Raw genomic sequence first — 21,898 nt, forward strand, 5'->3', positions numbered from 1 at the left:
GAACAATATAAATCTGATGCCTGGGGCACAGTCACTGTAAGCCACTGTCCCTCACCCAGGGAGGTACCAAGTTGTATTTTCTGATCTAACAAAGAAGAATTATTCCTCATGAATACCTATAAAATTACAGTGTCCCCTTATTTGCTACATATTTTCTTCTCAGGTGGACTACTTGTCACTTCCATTTTGTGTCCCTGTTAAGGACTTCTTCCTGGGCAATGTGCAGTTTGAAAACTTTTCTGTAGGGTTGTTTTACTTCTACTCACTCACTCGTTTCTCATCCAGAGAAGACAGACAGAGATATTGTCTGGGAAAAGGAAGAAGGAACTTCATTTGACCTTCTTACATGCAGCTTCCAGAGCAGGAGAGAAGCATTCCTTCTTACCCAGGAGTGTCTGGGAAGTTCTGATTTGTGGCATTAATATAAAGACTGCAAATATAAACAGACCATAGTCTGATTTTTCTTTTCCATCTGGAAAAGGGACTTTCTGGGACTGCAAACAAGTTGGACACCAAAGCATTTGTAGCCAAAATCTGAAATTAAGGAATGGTAAGTGTTGCAAAGAGGTGTTTTGATTATTACCCTTGCTTGAAAGTAGAAAGAAACTAGAGATAACCGGGTTGAAAGAGGAAAAAAAAAGAGGAGGATAAATCCACGACAAAGAAAAGTGGGGCTGGAAAGGATGCAGCTGGACTGAGGGGGCAAAAGGAGAATCTGGTCCAGAGGAGTCAAAGCTGTACCAGGCAGAAGGGGAACATTCACAACTGGAAAGGAAGGAAGGAAGACAAGGGGTGTTGGTAAATTTTGGAGGCAGTTTGCTTAATTTTTAATTTAGAAGCAATTTTGCCTTTGCTGAACAATCCTTAGCATGCTGGCAGTTAATTACCTTCCCTCTCCCACTGCCTGCTAGGAGGTAAAGGCCTTCTAAGGAAACAATGCCACTGACAAATTATTTTGATAATTTTTTTTTAATTAAGATGGTGGGCTAATCCTGCTAAATCTGTTTATTAAAACAGATCATAAGCACAAAGTGTAGCATACCCTAAGGGAACAATCAGCTTTATACCAACTCCAGTGTCAATTACACCATGCCTAAAAGCAAAATAAATTAATTTCAACATCAGTTGCAGAGCACTGAGCAATCCCTTTCTGCCACAGCAAACTGGTATTTATCTCCCATCATAACTTATGATATTCCATATTCCACTTACAAGTAGTAGTGAGGCTGTAGTAAGTACTTTGCCAACATTCTCAGCCAACGTAACTGCATTGACTCAAGGGATGAGCTATGACTGTGCTGCAAACAAGTGCCAGCACTTTTCCACTTGCTGTGACTTTCCTGTCACTGCCCTCATCTGCATGCTCAGGACAGCTGGCATTGCCTTGTCAGACATTCTGCACCTCTATGGTAGCAATCTGGCCAAGTGCTTATTCTAGTAAATGTTGTTCTTCACAGTTAAAAACCACAAAAACCACCAAAAAATCTCTGCCTCTGAAAACCACCACCTAAGTCAGTTATCAAACTAATAAAAGCCCTGACCTCCAGCCTTGATCCCAGCTGCAGTCTGCTATTAGCCTTCCTCTTTTAATTTGGAAAGTTTCTCTTAGCTTGCCACCCTGCAGGCAGATTTTAATACAACGTGTCAACTCTGCTCTTTTTCCCCAGCTTAAGCACTAACTTTTGTTCTGCTGTCAGGTTTGCCTGGAAAAGTTAATTAAGGCCCTGGCTGCCCTGAGCACTGCAGAGGAGGCAGGCAAGGCCCAGAACACCAGGAAAAGTCCATAGCTCTTATTCCCAGTGCCAGGTAAGGGACCAGGGCACATGGCCATGGGACAGGGAAGGTGGTGTGAATAGTGAACCTGACCTGTAGAACCCTGAAATGGTGACTGACAGCTATAATTACAGCCAGTCCCCAGGCAGATCTAGTTCCTCCTCAAAGAAAAAACATTTCTAAGGAGACCTTATATTTGTCCATCCCTACCAGGCTTGATCCTCTTTCTCTCTTCCTCTTCAACTGCTGCCAAACTGCACAAGATTTGGCACAGGTCATCAGGAACATCAGTTGTTTCTTAATTTTTTTATTTATTTTCCCCAGAACATCTCACTCAACTATGAGATGAGGATATTTGGAGCCAGGTTCTCAAAGATTCCAAGATGCTGATGCATCTCACTGTTGCCAGCTAAGCAATTTACCCCCTTCCTGCAAGGTCAGCAGGAGTTTTATCCTTCTCAAAGGCAGGCAAATGAAAGAAGGGAGGAAGACAGGAGTCCTGCCCAGGCTGGCAGCTCCTGGCAGCAGCAGGATGTGGCCATGGCAGATTGATTGATGCTCCTATAGAGCTGGGGACCTGCACTCTCTCCTGGCTCTGACCTGACTGCTACAGTGGCAAGAGAGCAAAGAGATTTATTTGTTTAACATTGTCATGTTAAACACAGATTTTTGTATCAAGGAAGAAAATAGACCATAGACAATCATCTAGTTGCAGATTTTCCTCACTTTTGTAAACAGCAGCATGCTGTTCATCCAAAAAGATCATGTCAGGGCTATGATTTTGTGTTAGTCTATTGTCCACCACTTTAAGAAAGCTCCAGGCATCCTTCAGCTGAGTTATTTCCTTAGATTGATTGGTTGAGATATAAGACTGCCAAAACCAGCAATGCAGTCAATGTAATATAAACAAATAAATAAATAAAAAATCAGATTTTGACAAAGCAAAATGAGAAAAAAAAGTCTTCAGACATCAAAGTCACACTGAACAGTGAGTCACATCTCCCCTTGGGCAAAGGGAAGCAGAAACCTTGCCTTGTAGCCTTCAGCCTGGTTTGTGATGCAGAAAGCAAGAGGAAGGCAATCAGTTCTGCCTTCATTTTTATTTTGTTTGCATAGCATGTGCTTAATTCCAGGCTGCTTCAAGAACTGTGTTCTGTACACAGCATACAGTAAACAGATAAACAGAGTTGGGGTGGGTTGCAGCTGTGGTGGAAATGGGATACTTTTCAGTGTTGAAGAACTTCCAAAGTTTTTCTAAAGTGTATTTTGAAAGTATATATAGTTACATAATCTCTGTATTTAACTGCATGAAGTTAATTTGTCCACTGAATGAAGGAATTAGTCCACTGCAGCTTTATTTCCTTTGCACCAAGAACATTAAAATGAAGGAAATGGCAGAAACTTCGCATGGCAACTTAGTTCAGAGGCCATGAGGGTGTTATGTGCTTGCTCTCTAGATGGCAACACAAGCAGAAGAGAGCACAGGATTAATCTCTAATAGTGAACCCTTCCTTTTCATCACAAATAATGGCAGCAGGACCCCACCACCTTCAGCAAGGTCCACAAGCAGCTTGAGAAACAAAGAAGGAAACATAGCTCAAGTTAGCAGCTGCCCATCTGCCAATAAAACCTTGTCATTAGTTTATTAAAATTATCTGGGACTGGATAGCTGAGGGTTTCTAGCTTGTTGAAAGAAATGTCTGGGAAGGATTTTCTGGATGAATGTTAATCTCTCCTCTTTGTTTCCTATGATGAAAAGACTAATTTTCACTGATCAGCGTTTAACACTCCTGTGTGTTTAAATAATCAGCAGGAAGTCAGTCTGGTTTAAATCTCTTCCAAATTTGCTTCAAAACGACATGAAATCCCTCCAACACAAGTAGTCACTAGGCTGAAGTTAAGGAGAAAGATCACTGCCTTCTGTAAAGCCTCTCCCCAATCCCTGGGGCATTTCAGGAATCTTTACTCAAATGAGCAGTCATCATTTTAGTCAATGTTTGCTCATTATTGCCATCAAAAGATAGTAACTACTGAAGATCCACTGAGAAATTGAGTGCTAATGAGGGAGTCCCTGCATCAGAGACTGGAATTTGTCAGGAACCTGCCTGGGGGGTACCAGAGCTGAGGGTTACTGTGTGTGCCACCAGGCAATCAAGGATGATATTGACTCAACTTTTCATTAACTCTTGTGCTTCAAGGACACCTCCTCTTCAAATATGAAGCAAGTCACATCCCAGACATGCAATTATCTTCTACATTACTATGAAGCAAAGATAAACGCAATTGCATTTGTCCTCATAAATCCCTCCCTTAAAATGTATCCTGAGGTTAGGGGAGAGCTCTAGAAGGCAGCTTTGGCTCAATTAGAAAAAACCAAACATTAAGTTACAAGGTCAACATGAGGGTGGTGTGATGAAACTGGCCCCTGGGAGGCAGCAGCCTTTTGCAGGACAACAATGATGCTGGAAAGGTCATTTCTCCTAGAGGAGCTCCAAGCTAAGCCCCCATCATGGCGTGTGACATGTTAGAGAAGTGACACGTCAAGTGGCAGCTGCTGTCTGCTCTGCATCTGGGGAACACTGTGGGATCAGGCAATACAACTGGAAGTCTGATCATGGCAAGGGGAGAATGTTATGCCAAGCTTCCTCTCCCCTCACAGATGGGCGTGAGGGAAGGAAGGTCCCCACCATGTCCCTAAGGTAAGCAGAAATGTTTTTTTTTGGACATAAAGCTGACTGCCATGGTGCCACATGGTAGTGCAAGGGAGGAGACTGTCCTGTGGCTGCATGGGGCATGTCCCTCAGACACAGCAGGGTACCAGGCTGTACCCTCCTCTGCAAGCTCCTCCAAGGTCTCAGCAGTCTGCTACAGGGCAGCATCCTGGCTCTGCAGTTGTGTGCCTGATGAGCACAGCTGTCCTAAACCAGACCTCACAGAAGCAAAATACTCCCTTATTTTATGTACATTTCAGTTTGCAGTTTTCAGAGTTATAATCCTAGATCTAACCTCTTCTCCATTGCTTCTCTTGACTCATTGAAAAAAACACCTCCCAAAACATTTTCTTGATCTGTTCTTTTGATTTCCAGAAATAACCATTTCTGAACTAAACCTCTCCCTGTGCTGAGCTGCCTGCCAGGGCTGGAGGCTGTGCTAAAAGTTGCCCTGGCAAAGTTTGGATGGGATTTCCCCAGACAGATGGAGTAGAACCTTGCAGCAGGAAGGGAGCAAGAGTGGGTTGAGCCCTGTAAGGAGCAGCTGTTTTTCCAGAGGTACTCACGTTGTAAACGCGGGGTTGTATTTTGCACCAAGGTAGTAAGAGTAAAGGTTGAACATCCCGATCATGAAGGCCAGGAACACCATGATGAAGATGACCATGAACTTGAAGATATCCTTCACTGTCCTCCCCAGACTGATCTGCAGGGGACCAAAGCTTTCGTTGGCTGGAAGAATGTAAGCAATGCGGGAGAAGCTGAGTACCACAGCTATTGCATACAGTCCTTCTGAAATGATCTGAGGGTCCGAGGGAAGCCACTTGTTCCTGGCTAAAACAATACATGTACACTGGGTATTAGTACTGCAAAGTGTTAGATGGTAATGATAGTGTTGAAAAATAAATGACCTCTTTTATATGACTGAATCTCAGGTTTGTCCCGGAGTTAAATTTAAAAAAAAAAAAGTTTGGGACAAACAGACACTGAAATCCTCAGCATGCTGTACACATGTGGGTCAGAAGAACTGGATTTTTCACATGGTGAAGATGAGAAACGAGCAAGTCATTGGGGTTAACCAAAGTCTGACAGCAAATTAAAACATGGCTTCAAACAAATTTCACATTTTCTCTTTCCTTGTTGAACATCATCTGTGCTGTGCCTTTTCCATCTGAAGCTCTTGAGATGGAGAACCAAAACCAAAACACAGTGGAGTTTGGATAAATGGCACTGTGTCAATATTTGTAAAGAAAACATTAGGGAGACTGGGATCTTAGCCCCTACCATTGGATGAGAAAGTCAGGATCTGTTTGGATAAAGTAGATCTAACCATCAAGTTAATAATTTTCATGTTATCTTTCAATTAAAACCAATTCCTTCAATCTAGTCACTCTATCATTTTCACTTTAAAACTCTTCTTGTTGCTACCACATAGGCATCACTTATTTAATCTACAGAAAATATGAACATTTATATCAACATAGCTTATAAATATCTTTGCACCAATTGATGAAAAGATTGTGACTCAGAGATAAGGCATGGGATATCTTTAAGGACACTGCATAAACTACAGCCTTTCCATGAGCAAAAGTCCTCACTGATTTTGGTCAGGGCCACAGCTTTCAGAGGCATTCAATGAAACCAGGCCCACCAGGCTGGGGTGCAAAATTCTATTCATTTGTAATAGTATGAAAAACCATTTCAGCCATCAAAAATAATGTTGTCAAGGCTACAAGCTTTCATTTCCAAATGTTAGGGCTCATAGATGACATAGGCTCCCCAAAATAAAGGTTTTGGAAGAGCAGCAGCTTCTGGGTCTAATTTGTGTTTGTATTTCTTACATACAAGCACTGGATTTAACAGGGATGCAGAATGCACCAGCAGCTCCAGATCTTGTTTGTTCCAACATCTCTCCACTGCCACATTTGGAAAACCAAACAGGTTAATTCATCTGTAATTCAATTTATATTCTGCTTACTTCCAATTTCTGATTATTTGTTGCTCAAGCTATTTTGCCAGGATGTGCTTGAGCTGAATGTAGCCTTAACACAAGATCAGAGCCTGAACGAGGCTCAGATCTCAATTCCTTCCTGACTGTTTAGGAAGATGGCTGGAAGGGGTAGATCTGAGAAGAGTAATTTGGTTCAACCAGGAAAAAAAAATGACACAAATATCTCAAAAAGAAAGCTGCTTTCAGCACTAGCTCAAAAGAACAGGAAGTATTAAATTGCAAAAAGCATCTTACCATAAGTAAAGTAAGCAACCTCAGGGGGGAGGGTGACATTATTGAGGTCATCATCCTGAACGTACTGATCCACGTACTGTTGTGCTTCAGTTGCTTTGAGAAAAGCCATGAACCTGGCTGTGAATGATGCCACAAAGATGGACAACATCCCAAAGTCCAGGAGGTTCCAGAGATGCACCACATATTCACGGGGACCCTCTTCCCAAATCTCCTTGCACTCCGACCAGATCATGCCTGTGGAGAAGCCAGAGGACATTTAAGCACTAAACACAGAAGGTGCTTTTTGTATTCAGACCTGTTTCCTGGGTAAGGGTGGCTTCTAAGACCAAGACAAGTAACTGTTCAATTAAACTGATTTTCTTCTCTTAAAAATTCTTAAAAACTCAAAATTTCTATGTCCTTTTGTGCACGTGAGGTAGAACGTGCACAAAAGTTTCAAGATTTCACTATCTGAGTCAAGGGTAAAGTAAATTTCTGGTGATGCCAGAAGCACAGTTCAGAAATACTGAAGACATCAGAAAATCCTTCTGTTGATCTGTTTGGGAAAAAAATGTAGATTTCCTCTCTTGTCCTCAAAGTCTCCTTGGTAAATGGGGCCATTGAAGGTGGCATTGTTTGCTCTGTTGATGTTTCCCTCCTTTCCTAAAATAGAGGGTGGGTCTGTTTTGAGTATAGAAAGAGATTTTGCAAGAGAAAATCTGATCCAGGAGTAAAACCAGTTTGGTTAGAGATGAAGTAAGACAGCAATTCTGCCCTTGAAGTATTTGTCATGAAGTTTTATATATTCAATAATAATGAATTTCCATACATTAAAATCTGATCTGCTACTTTGGAATCCGGAATTTAAGATCTTTCTGGCAATAGACTTAGAGATAAAACTAAATGCCAAACCCAGAAAATTCAAACGCTTTTACATCTGTGTCCTACTGGGGAGTGCTGGGAAGGACAGGTTAATTCCACAGCCAAACTGGAGCCAAGAACTCAGGTCAAATTCACCAATTACAGCAGGGCCTCTCAAGCCAAAATATTGCTTCTGAATAAATAAAATATTGGAATATTTAACTCACTGCTAAATATTTCCTGCACTCTATTCAATCCTGTTTCCATAGCAGCAGCAAAATTCACATTTAATCAAGCAGGAGCAGTGCCTGCCAATTTCCATGTGGCCTCCTGCAACCTTGTCCTTTTTGTGAACCCTTCTCTATACTCTCTGCTGGAAGCAATCGTGGTGTGGCATGGAAATGCATTTGCTGGGTTACTTCAGAGCCTCCTGGAAGCACATGGTGTCCCTAGAGAGGCAGTCAAAGGCTGGGTTAGAGGGAAAGAAACAAAGCAATGGGAATCTAGCTGAAGCTCTACCCTGATATAGGTTATGCCCCATATAGATTTGTCCTTGGAGAGAGCCTGAGGTCTGCTAAGTGCTGAGCAGAGCCAGAGGGAGGATGGAGAGGAGCCTCCTAATTCTTCTGCTCAAAGCCAGTGGTGCTTGGCTGAGTAAAAGCAAGAACTTCATCCCAAGACATCATCACTGTAAGATTTAATAATAAATAATCTAAGAGATAAAGGGGAAGAAGTGGTTTCTCAAGATCTGTCCTGGAGCAAGGATGAAATATTAAAGAAAGATTTCTAGAAAAAAAAAAAAAAAGCTATCCCAGAAGTGATAGGCAGGAGACATTAACCCTACACATTACTCAAGGTTGTAAAAAGGTACTAAAGCATTTCAGGAAGTATCACACACATGGTAACATTTCCAACCAGAGTACTTATTCACTGACAGCCAGAAATTACTTTTCTGGTTTAAATATTAACTCTACCATCCAAATTTCCTTCTAATCTAGGCCACTTAATATACCTAAGTCACAGACTAATGAAAAGAGGAATGTCTAAAACTGCGTAGACTGATTAAATTAGAATCACTCCATAACTATCATGCTATTTGCCTGTAATTTATATAATTCTTTTTTTGCCAGCTTTGTGGCAACCATTTTTTATCCATACATATGGAATAATGTCAATTCAGGCTAAGTTGAAAAGTTGCAGTAATTATTTGGTCAGTACTGCTGGGTAATTGCACACCCACTGTGAGACAGTAATTCCAAATGTCTCCTTAAATAAAAATACTGAGAAGAGAAAAAGCAGCTAAAGTTCAGGGGATGGGAGGTCAGATGGGATGTAGGCACAGAAGTAAGAGGAGGAAACCAGACAGAGAAGATTTGCCAGGATATGGCTGCATTTCAGAATGATATTTCTGAGGCCTCTGATGGTTCTGGAACAGGTTTATTCCCTGAGTTTGATGCACAGGGAGGTGGGTATAAGCAGCTCCCCAGCTTCTATGAGTCTCTTGTGCCTGTCCTCCTGCAGCAGATGACCAGAAATGTCAGCTTGTTGGGCATTTCTGGTTTCAGCAGAGGAAGGAGAAGTCAAGCACAGCCCATATGGAAGAAAAGCAGATGTGCAAGAAGTGCTGTTCACCACCTGCTTTCCAAAAGGAACCATTTGGCAGATTTTTTATATCTGGCATATTAATCACAAGCAGCTGATGTTGGAGAGCCACCTCTGAGCCTCCCTGGGTCCACCAAAGGCTGCTGGACTGAGAGAGAAAGCTGTGCTCAGCTCGTGTCTATCCAGAGCTTGACAGCCCTTGGATGCCCTCTTATAGCAAAGAGGAGTGAGGCCAGAAAGGCTTGGTCCCCCCTAAAATGCTATCTGGCTCTTCAAGGGGATGTGAAATGGGCTACTAATACTACCTGGCTGATCCAAGGATGTTCTGCAACCACTTCAGAGGTGCAAGCTTATGGAAAGCAAAGCCTCTGATATGGACTTTTGGAGCAGGATGAAGTGTTTTGCCTTGCTGAAAGTAATTGCATCTGCTCAATTTGCTTCACTCCTCACTTGCACTACAAATAGTCAGGAGATGGCAATGAGATCTTTTTGCATACCTCCAGCCTGAAATCCTCCTACTGGTAGTTGTGTCTTAAAATATATACACATCATTCAATATTCATACCTCCAGCAAGATTAATTGCAATGCTATCCTGAGTTGTGCCCATTCATGGCCACACTATTCTAATGCAGCACATTCTCCTCAAATACTGCTGTTATGAATATGCATCATCATTTTATCATTGACAGCCAGATAACTCAGACAACCAATTTTCTACCCTAAAAAGAACCAAGGTCAGGGACCTGTAAACTGATTTCTCAAAAGTGGTTTGCTCTGGTTGGAACACAGAGTGTGTCATCAGCATTTGTCATTGCTGCCACAGTATGAAGGAGAAAAGAGAGAGAACAGAAACAGAAGGAAAGGGTTTACAAGCTAAGAATAAATAAAATCTCACTTTCTGATTGCACTCTGAGTGCAAAGGTAGGTAGCACACCTACACTGTTGAGTATGAAGCCAAGCCAAGTAGGATTCAACATAGTGATGTGCATTTAGTGCTCCAGAGTTAGATTTAATATACTTTAACATCACTTACTGTCTATTTATATGGAAAAGCTTGTCTTGGTGATTTTACCTGTGACATTTGCCTGCAGCATTTACTTTTATTTAATTATATTTCTGCTTAGGTTTACATATTCATCTATACATATTTATCTCTAAGACTTGTGGCAAAAGGATAGGCAGACTGCCACACTCAATGCTTCCATGGCCCTTAAAATTCAAGGTCACAGATGGGTCTCAATGGGTGCCCAAGTCCCCATGCCACCTGTCTGCAGGTGACATGCACCAAACTTGCTTTGTAGTATTGCTGGAATATTATTTGAAGCTTTCTGTAGGCAGACAGGTAAAATGTCCAGAGAAAACTGTCTCAGCTGATGTAGGCGTTCATTAGAAAATCTCATTATACTCAGAAGTCTGTACAGTGAATCACTCTTTCTATTCCCAGAAAAGTGAAAACCTTCACTTTAAATGAAAGGTTTTCTTATTCATCTCTCAGTAACTCACCAGGCAGACAGATACTTACTGCCTTTAAGAAAAGAATATCCAGTCTAAAATCTAATCATCCTGTCCAACTGCTTTAATATGATTTTAAAAATATATCTTACAGACTTACTCTATCCACTCTGGCATCTATTCAGCATTTTCTAGTTTAATATCCTGTATGGGATTTTGATTATTTCAGGGACAGGGAACAAAGGAATGGTGGCCAGGAAACCATCAGATAGAGCAGACCTATCCTATTTTTTCAGGGGGGTTTAATACCATCAGTACTTGTGGAACTGTGGATTATTTGCTGCAAGAAAAGAATCAAAATCATGGTGGTGAGTAAAAATAGATACAGAAGAAGTAGATTAAGATTCTGCAGAGTTGATAAATGCAATTTCCCAATAAATCCTTTTGAGTTAGATTAGATTAATGGTTCAAGGTAGCTGACCTGCCAGGAATAAATTGTACTGGTAGGAAAAGCAGTATATCTGAATTTGCCTAAAACTCCCTGGAAGTTTAACTTGTGCATGTGACATACTTTTTCACTTGAAAGATTTATCCACATGAACTCTTACTTTATAATTTTTAAATAAGAATTTATTTTAAAATAGTTGCTGTGCTATCTTTTCACCATTTCATACTCTGAATTTCACACAATCCAACTCTTTTTTACCTAGCAGTTTCCATCACTAGATCTCAGAGTAAAAAAAAAAACAATTTTCCCATTTTCCAGATGAAAGAAAATGAGGTTTCTTGAATTATAATAAGATCCCATGGCAGGATTAAAAAGCAGGCTGGTGGTCACCCACATCCCAATCAACACACTTCTTTCTTTTCATTTTAGATAGGTCAATGTCCTGTGATGATGCTAGAAGTTTCTGTGTCTCTATTACAGTGATTAAACTAAGAGAGGCAAAGAGACATCTGTGGCATTCACCATGGAAAGTGGAAAATCAGAAAAGTGAGAACTTGCCAAGCATCATTCAGTATTTTCAAAAGCAGTGGCCAAGATCAAAGCCTTCTTTGATCCTGTTTCAATCAAAATGTTTCCACTGACCTCTAATTTTGCCCCATGGTGGGTTTTTGGTTGGTTTTTTTTTCCTTTTTTCTTGTCACTGCCTATTGTGCCATTTCTCAACCATGTAGAATTTCCTTGGAGGATTTGTAGACATTTTGGTTTTGCTTACCCAGTACCCATTTCATGATCAGCAATTCCGTCCATGAGAACTGAGTTGTTTTGACTCTAAATATTTGTTTTGGATGATCTGTGATGGTCTCGTTGGGGAGGTGTTTCACTCCTTCAAACCGATCTGAAGCATTCACTACTAAGAGTCCAAGGAAGATTGTGAAAGACACTGCATGTGCCACAAACTTCATAAAAGGACTTCGCAGGGTCCGTCCCAGCTGCAATGAAACATACACACAACATAAGATTAATTTTTTTTTCCCCCATCCGCCTCCTGGGATTTTTTATCCTGCTTGGGCCATTTGCCCAAGGTGAAAAGGATTCAGAAATTAATTTTAGATCATGAACTAAATAAGGTTTAGATCTGTTCAAGTTGTTCTTTGCTATTACTTGGAGTTATGCATTGTAGTTCAAATGATGCCCTTTGGACAATTTCCTGTACATGGCAGTATCTTGTCGTCCTCCTTTATACCCACACAGAATATATAATTGAGTTTTTGATCTAGGATTTTTCTACAGAAACTTAAAAAAAAAAAAAAAAAAAAAAAAAAAGAATGAGAGAGAGGGAGAGAGACCCAAGATAACAGTAGCACAGCGCTGGTTACCAGAGAAATAATCCTGAGTATTGCAGAACCAAATGAATTCTGTGAGTAATTTCACCTACTTCTCTACTGATTGAACAAAAATCTGCATTTAGTCAATGATACATCAGCATTTTATCACTTTGATTACTGTGGAAAGCTTACAATTTTTTTCCCTGAGCTGATGCTTTTCCTATCTTCTCAGAAATCTGATTTTTTATCTACCAGCTAGAGGAGGTGAAAGCATAGCCTAGAATATTCTGTAAAAAACTAAATATGAAGCATTGATTTTTCCAGTCAATCTAATGCTTTATGATAAGAAGATATATTTTTTTTTCAAGCAGCAAGATACATTTAAACTCAGATTAACATGAACAGGAAAAAATAAAGATAGAATTGTCATAAAGAAAAAAGTTCACTTACAAACTCCAGTCAATACTATTTACTAAATTTTCAAGGGTGCTATTTGGTACAGAATACTGTAACTCCACAGGGCTTTGTGAAAGAAAATTTTCTGTTAGAAAGTAAAGGCTTGAAAATATACTCCTCTCTAAGATACATCGGTGAAGCAATTATTTTGAGATGTGAAGCTGCAGAATTTGATCGATGTATCTTAACAATGTGCCACACAGTAGTATTGGCCAAGAAAACTCCCATAAGCATCATTCTAAATTGCAGAATTTTCCTTCATTTCTCTGGCTGCCTTGGCCCCAAAATGAGTTCCCCATTCATGCCTGGGCATCCATGTGTTTTTTAAGTCAGACCTGATTTGATTTCAGTTAAATATTTTGGCTGATCATTGTTATGGAATAATTACTTCATTATCCAGTTGAGTAACATCAAGATTTTTTTCTGTGACTTAAAACCAAAGAAAACACTATTAAAATTGACCAGAACAAAATTGGGCAGCTCAGAGCATCACACACAAAATTTCTGTTAATTGCACCATCTTTTCAATGGATTTGCTGCCTATGTAAAGTTGTCTGCAATGATCCTGTGAGAAGATACCAGGCTCATGCATCAGCCACAGCCCTTGAGCCTAATAATGACAGTTCTAGGTGATGTACCAAATCAAGGGGGGAAATGCATTTTTTATTCAGCTATTTTTATCACAAGCCCCAATCAAAAAATCAAGACTAGATTGTTCTGAGCAATGCAAAGCCATGTATTAGAAGACAATTCCTGCCTGAAAGAACTTTCAATTTGACTTCTTGATAGAAGCCTCTGTATGTTTTGTATGATGTAAAATGAGGTGAAAATAAAGAGACATTGAAAAAAGAGAATGCACAAAAGGTTTCGTGTAATGAAATCACAATGAAAAGCTGAGCCCCTTCACCCCGTATTTTTTTCTAAATTTAATACACCTATCTCAGGAAAGTAAAAGGAAATAACTTTCTCGATAATTTCTTATTTCTGCTATAAAACTAAATTATTTTGAATATTTGTCTCTTTTTTTTCCTCCTTAGTTTTTAAGCTTTTAATTTAAGTTTTTCTCTTGTTTCTGATCCAATTACTCTCCCCACCTATTGCTGTATTCAAAAGCAAACCCTGTAATTCTGAGAATGCACAGTAAATGTTGTGTTGGCTGGCACGTCACCTACCAGCATCATTCCAGATCCCGGATAGGAATGACCATAAGCAACAAAACACCTTAATGAGTTTGTACCTTGCTGCAGGGAGCAATCCAGTAGGCTATGGCAAGGAAGGGCAGGCCAATGGAGACCCCAAAGACAGCCAAAAACTTCACAGCTATAGACTGCTGCCGTAAGCCTGAGAGGTTTTCATACCACATGGTGAGCAGCTGCTGCTGGCAGTTGGGGTGAGCAACAAACTGTAAGAGAAACAGAAATAGAAGGATCAGTAGCATTCTCTGAAAATCATGAGATTTTGATGAAAAACCTACCAGTGGAAGGAGACAGGGCACGTCTTTGTTGTCCAACATACCTTGTGGTGTCACAAACAGAAAACTACAGATGCAGAATCCCCAGGTAGCTGCAGAACGCGTTTCACGTCTGCTTCTTGACTTCTCTAGAGAAAAGTTTTGTTAGCTAGCAGAGTGTCTAGGCCAGAACCCAACATCCATCAGCAGCCAGCACTGACAAAGAGCCTCTGTGGGGTCAGCATTGACATCTGAGACAGTCGACACTGAGGTTTGGAAAAGGCACAGTGAATACTCTGACGTCAGGCTGAAAACCCCCTCTGATAACTTGCTAAAGCCATTGGCCATTGAAACAGGAGCCCAGCATTCCACTGATTGTTTGTTCTGTCCTCTGCCTCTGGACCCAAAATAAACCATTCTGCATGGTTCTCCTGCTGTAAACTGTAAGAGATCTGGATGGTATTTTGCTACTTTAAATGCTTTATTTCAAATCCCCTTTCAAAAAAATTACAGCTCATTCTTTATTGATCGGACAAAAAGATGAATTTAAAAGCAGAGGGAAAAGCTGTGCTGCTCTAGTACAGAAAGTACATGTTTTGTATCCTGTAAGTGAGACTCTTCTTCAGTTTATTGTCCAAAGGAAAAGGAAAAGGTAAGCAGCAGACAACTGAAAAGGGCAATTTCTTAGTGATAAAATCACAGAACCTCTGGATCACATGGAAGAGTTCTATAATAAAAGAATGCACTTTTTAATTTCATATTGTTATTCACTGTGTTTGAATTTAGAATGTGACTATCCTTAATCACAAGGGAGATAATTAAAAGCAAAATAACTGAAAGAAAAGAATAAAAATAAATAAGTTGCCTATGCAGAAGTTTGCATTAGCAGAACAAAGTGTTTCATTTATGAATTTTGTGGCTGAATAAATGTACTTAGGAAGGAAAAGTAAAATCCTCCACCGTTATAAAAAGCAGAACTCTCTGGAGGTGAGAGGGAGGATGAAGAGGGTAGAGAGAGAAAGAGAGGAGGAAAGCAGAGCTGGGTGACAACGACCCTGTCTGACAGCTGCTCCTTGCCCTGCTCCAGCCCTTCCATCTGCAGCCACCTGGGGGGATGTCAACTCCAGTCTGTAGTTTTATTGCTATGGAAAAGTAAGGAAAATTCCAACTGTGATTTCATCTTCACTGTCTATGAAATGATGATAAAATTGGGAATTTAATGGACTCTTTTCTAGATGTTTGTATAATAACAAAACCCTTACTTATGAATTTAATGGACACTTTTCTAGATGCTTGTGTAATAACAAAACCGTTACTGTGAGTTTAAATGATCAGTTTATTGCTGGTGCAGAAAGAAATAAAGTTGCACAGTAATTAGGATTGCTGTGGAATAGCACATTTCCTTCTTTAACAGCATATTAGCAGCTATTTAAAATGTGCTTCAGATGAATTAGGCTTTGGGGCCTGCACTTCTCAAAATGAAAAAATAGGAAGCAAGACTCTACCCCTTCCACTGAATAAATCCTTAAGTGTAGAGAAACAGGTATACTTAACTCTTTTGTCTTTAGATTTTTTTTCTTCCTAACAATATCAACATTTTAATATGCTTTCTTTTAAGCTGCATTAAAAAAAATATGTATAATCTATAAACCATCAGTCCAACTGCCTCTGAGCATTTGAAGTTTAAGATTAAGGTGATGACAGCAGCATTACAAGGAAGCAATTCCTAACTCCTGGTGTTTATTTTTGTGCTAATGCCACATGGGCTCAGTGTCTGCCTGTCAAATGGACAGAGAGATGAAGTGGAAAGAAGCTAGACAGAAAATTGATTCCCTTTGTAAATTTTATTTTCAGATATGATGAATTAAACAGCAATTTTAGCAAGTTGGGGAAGGGAAAATTAGACTTCTGAGATGATGTGCTGACTTCTGAGATGAAAGGGCAAAGCAACAGCCAGGCTTCCTCCTGCTCTTTAATTGTTCATTGCATTCTAAGAATTGATTTAGATGATGAAATTCAGCTGTCCTTGGCAATGAGGCAGTCAAAGACTTTTCCTGGTTGGCATTTCAGAGAATTCATCAGACATTTTAATAGTTTCATTTTTTTGTGCTGTCTGGGAACAGCTACAATGAAAATACAAATACAGGAAAATTGGGAAGGAATTGCCATAAACCCCAGTTCATTGGACCGATTCTTTTTCAGAAAAGGCAATAAAAGATTGGCAGCATGCTACAGAGCCCTAATGTTTCTCATCTTACTCTGATTAGTACAAAAATGAGGGGGAAAAATAAGATCAGGATAAGAAAGATAAGAGCATGAATGAGTTTTGTTCTGTTGTTTGCTCACAGCAAGCAGTACAGTTTTTCATTATATTTTTTTCATCACATATAAATGAAATGCTTCATGATCCTTGGATGATGCCCATCTTCTCTCTCTTTACAAATTTCAGAAATTGAGGTTAGATCTCATCAGAGACCTTCCAGAGCCATTTAACTTGCTCTCTGCTCTGGGAAGGGGCACTGAAACCAAGCTAAAGGTTACACTACTGTTTTACTTAGTGTCAGAAGCACAGAAAAGAACTGAATTTGAGACAAAAGCTTCAAGGCAGAATGCTTCAAAGTGTAATGAAAATGGTGACGTGGTATATTGAATTTCAGAGGCCTGAACGCTCCAATGCTTCTTCAGAGTTAAATAACTATTTCCCTTTATTCAGTGCTGGAAAATGAAGCCAGGTGGCTTTTAGGGGCAGACTGTGGCTGCTTCTGTGCAGCATCCCAGAAGAGAAAGGCAGAAAGTGTTTCAGTGAAAGTGTTGTGGCCAGGGCTGTGCAGAAGGACAAGATAACACTGATTGAAATGGAAACACTGGTAGTGACAGGGATTCTGTGAGTCTAAAAAGCCATTTGAAAGCACTAAGTGCTTTATTTTGTGGCTAGGATGATCCTCTCCAAGCTGATGAAGGTGAAGCTCAAGCAAAATGTTTTCCAGTACTTCTGCTTTCAGAAGCAGCAGTCGGAGTTTTTCTGGTCCCCATGGCACAGGGAGCACAGTGTTTTCCCTCATAACATGCATACCTTCCTGATTTAGGAAGAAGACTGTACTTCCTTCCAGATTACATATTATCTTTTAAATTAAAAACAAAGAAAGGCTAAAAAGAAAGAATAATAAAATTACACCTCAATCTGAAGAGCCAGCTCAAAGTATGAAGCTGCCAAAGTGGTAATTTTGAGAGGCAAAGCACTGACATCTCTGAAAGCCACTGTTCTGTGCCACAAGGGTTTAAATGAGTGAGATGAACATTTGTCTAAAATATGGGAAAAACCTTTCTAGGTCTTCAGTGGGAACAGGAAGAGCCCAAAGGAACTGTCTTACATATAGAAATAAAGTGAATGTTTTACAGACCACTGTGGATACCACACTGAACAGTAGCTTTTCCATGTTGCTGTCTAATTTGATGTATGAGAGCTCTTTTTTCATGGTTTATCATGTACATGCTTTGTGGGAAAGTACTTTACAGCTCTTGTGACAGAGGGAGAGATTTTTCTCTCAGCGTTCTTGTTCAAAACTGAATTACTTTCACTATGCAAACAGAAAAGCACCTCTACATCTTTATATCTGCATAGGAAGGTACTTCTGATAGAAAAACCTGTAATACAGAGACTTTGAATTTTAATTTTCTATTATCTTGGCTAGAGAAAGGGTATGTCTAAGGTTACTGCTCCTGTGCAGAATTAGCACTGCAGTTATTCATCCAAAGTACCACAGGGTTCCTACCTGCAGGGCATCTCTCTCACCCTGAGGCATGTAACAGATAAGCTACAGCCAAGTGAAACAAACAAGCAAAAAACCCCACAAAAAATGGGAAGTTTTTAAGAGTATCAGACTATGCTCAGACACAAAAACTTTAAAAATAAAAAGAAAAAAGAAAAAAGAATATCTAAATTTGGCAGAAAAACAGTGTCAGCAGAAATAAGAAAACTTACAGCAAGACAGATAGAGATAGAGACAGCTGGAAGGCAGAGGTCAGCCTCAGATGATTGGAATTAATTGTGCAGAAAAAACCCCACTATCTTTCCTATTACTGAAATAATTTCAATTCCTTTATGAGCACAGAACTCTACTGACAAGGCAAAAGAATGAACTACTCAGACAGGATCATCTTGTTTTCCTAATGCACCATACACTAAACAGCCAGAGGCTGAGGCAGGAAAGAAAAATCCATCAGTGAACCAGTGAAAGCACTTTAGAGACCTCCCCATCAGAATGAACGACACAGACTTGTCAGTTTAATGTCCTGCTTTCACAGAGACTCTCCTGGCGTGTCCTCCCCAGCTTGTCCCTTTGCTGTAAGCCTTATCACAAATGCTAACAAACCTCAGCAAACAAAAGCTGCAGTTCAGGGGAGCAGCCGCGCGTTTAATCAGTGAGGGAAAGCTGGACAGGAGCTACACAAATAGATATCCAGGCAAACTTTGGTAATGTCAAAAGACACTGGCAGGGACAAGCTGTTTCTCTTTTTACTGTGTAACTGCATTCGTGGCCTTCAAACAACCTCTCTGGGTTCACTATTAAACATTTTTTTTTTTTTTTTTTATGTAGCTCACGGCTTCTGCAAGAGTTTCCAGTGGCACAACATCCCTGCCCCAGCCTGTGCTCAGGGCTGCACATTTTGCCTGTGCTCTCTTCCTGCACATTTTGAGGGACAGAGATGTCACCAAAGCTGGGCTGGGTTTCTGCCCATCCAGGGTCTAACCTTTAGCTCCCATGCTGGTTAGAGATGCTGCAGCTGGAGTCCTGTCCAGTGGAGAAAAGGACCCTGGAAGGAATTCTGTACATGAGCTACTGTGAAGAATGAAACTACATCTTCTGAGCAAAAGAATGGGGAGCAGAAGTTGTTGCAGCTGTTGATGAAAGCTGGGACTTTTCATGCCATTGAGTATCTAAACACAACCAATGCAATGAAAAATTATAATCTAATGCAGCCATGAGTATTCTGTTTGGAGCATCCTCCATATGTTAATTAGTACAAACAGAGTTATGAGAAAAGTTCCTGTTCCAGCTCTCTATCAAATAGGATTTACACAGCCATCTGGTGTTCTGTTTAATTCTTATTAATTTTTCTTTTTCAAACCCAATTTATGTGTCTTACTGTTAATTAAATTAAAACTCATGAAGGAGAAAGGTGCTCAGGTTTGTGATGGCTACGAACTGAGCTGTTGAGAAAACAGAGGTGGGCACTCAACATTTGCAATTTAAAGAATACAGCAACAATAATTCTGACATTGGGAAAGAAGGAAAATGAATGTCATCTGCTACAGAGAAGGAACAGCTTCAGACCTAAAGGTAAATGTCAAAATAAAACCCCCTGCCAGCATCAAAGGATGACAAGAAAGGAGCCTAACAGTGCAGACAAAAATGAGAACACAAAACATGAAGAGTTTATGAGGCTGATATATACCAGTAAAATGGTTTTGTTGAGGCACATAAAAACTGCGTTTTTCTCCCTACTGGATCTCCAAGGGAAGAGTCCAGGACAGACATGTTATACCTATGCCTTTCACAGGTAGAAATCACCCCCTGGCTTAATTAGAAATGAGCTCACATGCATGGGAAACCTGGGCTTGCCTGTATTTCCACTATCTGATTTGAAACAAAAAACTGCTTAATTGTTTCAATAAAGGAGAAAATATTCTGCAATTTCCAGTCAAGAACATGAAGCAAACAGAAATGTTGCAAATCAAGAAGAGCTGAGAGTAACCTTGGCTCAAGAGGCTCAAGATGAGTTTTCTTTCCTTGGAACCAGAACTCCAATTTAACAACTGAGCCACTTCTGGCTATAATCCACCAGAAGCACCTGACCTAAATAATTCCTGTTTCACCTGAATGCTGCTTTTAATGTTGCCATTTCCACAAGTAGCTGGTTGGATTCCACCACAAGGTTTTCTCTCATGCCATGATGGTTCCCCAGCCCTCTCTTACAGCATCCAAAGAAACAAGCTTTGCTCCAGCCTTAGGAGGATGCTCTGTTGCTCTTCTGCATCCAACTTTTCTCCTCCCTTTGCCTGGGAGGCCTTTCACAGCTGGAGGAGAAACAAATTTTGACTGGAGCATGAAAGTGCAAAGCATAAGTAAAAAATTTCAGGGGACACAATAGTAAATTTGCAACTATCCCATCACAAGACCTAAAAGTCCATCTCATGGAAAGAATCCAGGCCTCAGTAAATGTTCAGATGTTTGCAAACTGTTTCTTCTGATCCTGACAAACTGTTCCCATTGTAATCATTTTCGAGGAAATATGAATCACTAAGGCAGCTAATTTGAAGGGAGAAAGGACTCTGGAAAACGTGAATGGGGAACATTTGAGTGGAGTTTTCCCAGAATCCTGGGGTACAAAATAATGATTTAGTTCTTTCAGGAAGGGTAGGAAATGAGAGTACTAGGACGTTTCTAAAGGCCACTTTGTAAACCACTGTAATTTTAGCTTAGGTTCTTCTTGCTGTTCATGGGAAAGAATGATTATAGAATATTCCAGGAACTCTATACTAATTTAAATAAGCACATCTTTACTTCTTTGGCTCATCTAGAGCTTGCTGAGCTGGATAATGCAAAACTGACCACCTCAATATTGGTGCTAATTATAAATATGGAGAGGTTTTTGTAGCAGACACAGCTGTAGCCCCTTCATTAATCCTACCCTGCTAATTAAACTTCCAGGACAAAGAAAAAAAGGCAAACACAGCTATTTCTGTGTCATTCCAGGTTTAGAGTGCAGTTAAAAAACTGGAAAGGTCCACCTCATCTCATCTCATCTCATCTCTCTGTTTGGTTGGATTTTCTTAAAATGAAAATAGGTTTCAAACCCCAGGGTTTGTATACATAAGCCTAAATATCTCTCAGCTGGGTAAAAAAAACCTTGCACCTGCAATTTATTGCCTGTTAAGAAAATCAGGACTGCATTATCTCACCACCATCTCTTTGTTCAGCAAGTGTGAGAAATATCAGTCCATTATCATAAGTCACTGCCAATAAGCAAAGCCATTTGTCTGAATGTGTCTCTGCCTCCCACAAATGAAATGATCTGACTTTCAAGTTTGCAGTTAAATGCTCATGGCACACACAGATACACACACTGCCTGCTGGAAAGTGTGTTCTGAAAAGAATAACCTGACAGGCAACGTTAGGCTGAAAAATGTTCATATTTATGTTCTATAATTAGTTTAACAGTTATCATCAATCTGTGAGTGACTAATTGCTGTGATCCTGAAAGGATGCTCATCATTTCTGAACATGGGAAAGGATTTGTTAGTTAAAAGATTAAATGTATATGACCCACCACATGTGCTTTAGGTCAGTGTGCATACAGTAGGAAAAGATGCATGTGTATAAAATTTAAGAAATGGAGAAAATGTTCCTCTGAAACTGTGAGGAGGGATGTGCTGAAAGCAGCACAATAAGTAAGTGCAGTTCAGCTCTAGCTAATGGTCTCAGTATAGAAAGGATGACAAAAATATTCAGAATAAACAATCAAAATAGTGCAGAAGAATTCACACACTGAAAAGGCTTAAGGTTCATGATAACTCCCAGACCAGAGGTTTTTGG

The 21,898-nt window shown here is 40.0% G+C and overlaps 1 protein-coding gene and 1 long non-coding RNA gene across 3 annotated transcripts in view; one reads left to right on the top strand and one right to left on the bottom strand.

Moving 5' to 3' along the window:
* TRPC7 (transient receptor potential cation channel subfamily C member 7) overlaps nucleotides 1-21,898 on the bottom strand; it is a 47,016-nt gene that overhangs the window by 8,884 nt on the left and 16,234 nt on the right. For both annotated transcript variants that reach the window (XM_071758779.1, XM_071758778.1), the window contains exons 3-6: nucleotides 14,088-14,252; nucleotides 11,842-12,058; nucleotides 6,727-6,960; nucleotides 5,051-5,315 (exon numbers count right to left, since the gene is read on the bottom strand). In XM_071758779.1, the coding sequence (XP_071614880.1) occupies nucleotides 5,051-5,315; nucleotides 6,727-6,960; nucleotides 11,842-12,058; nucleotides 14,088-14,252 (881 nt within the window). The remainder of the gene's footprint in view (nucleotides 1-5,050; nucleotides 5,316-6,726; nucleotides 6,961-11,841; nucleotides 12,059-14,087; nucleotides 14,253-21,898) is intronic.
* On the top strand, nucleotides 449-5,410 carry LOC139803006 (uncharacterized). The gene is made up of 2 exons (XR_011728840.1): nucleotides 449-550; nucleotides 4,860-5,410. It is a non-coding gene; the product is annotated as an uncharacterized lncRNA (long non-coding RNA).

The sequence above is a fragment of the Heliangelus exortis genome, chromosome 15, assembly GCF_036169615.1.
Source record: "Heliangelus exortis chromosome 15, bHelExo1.hap1, whole genome shotgun sequence".
NCBI lineage: Eukaryota > Metazoa > Chordata > Aves > Apodiformes > Trochilidae > Heliangelus > Heliangelus exortis.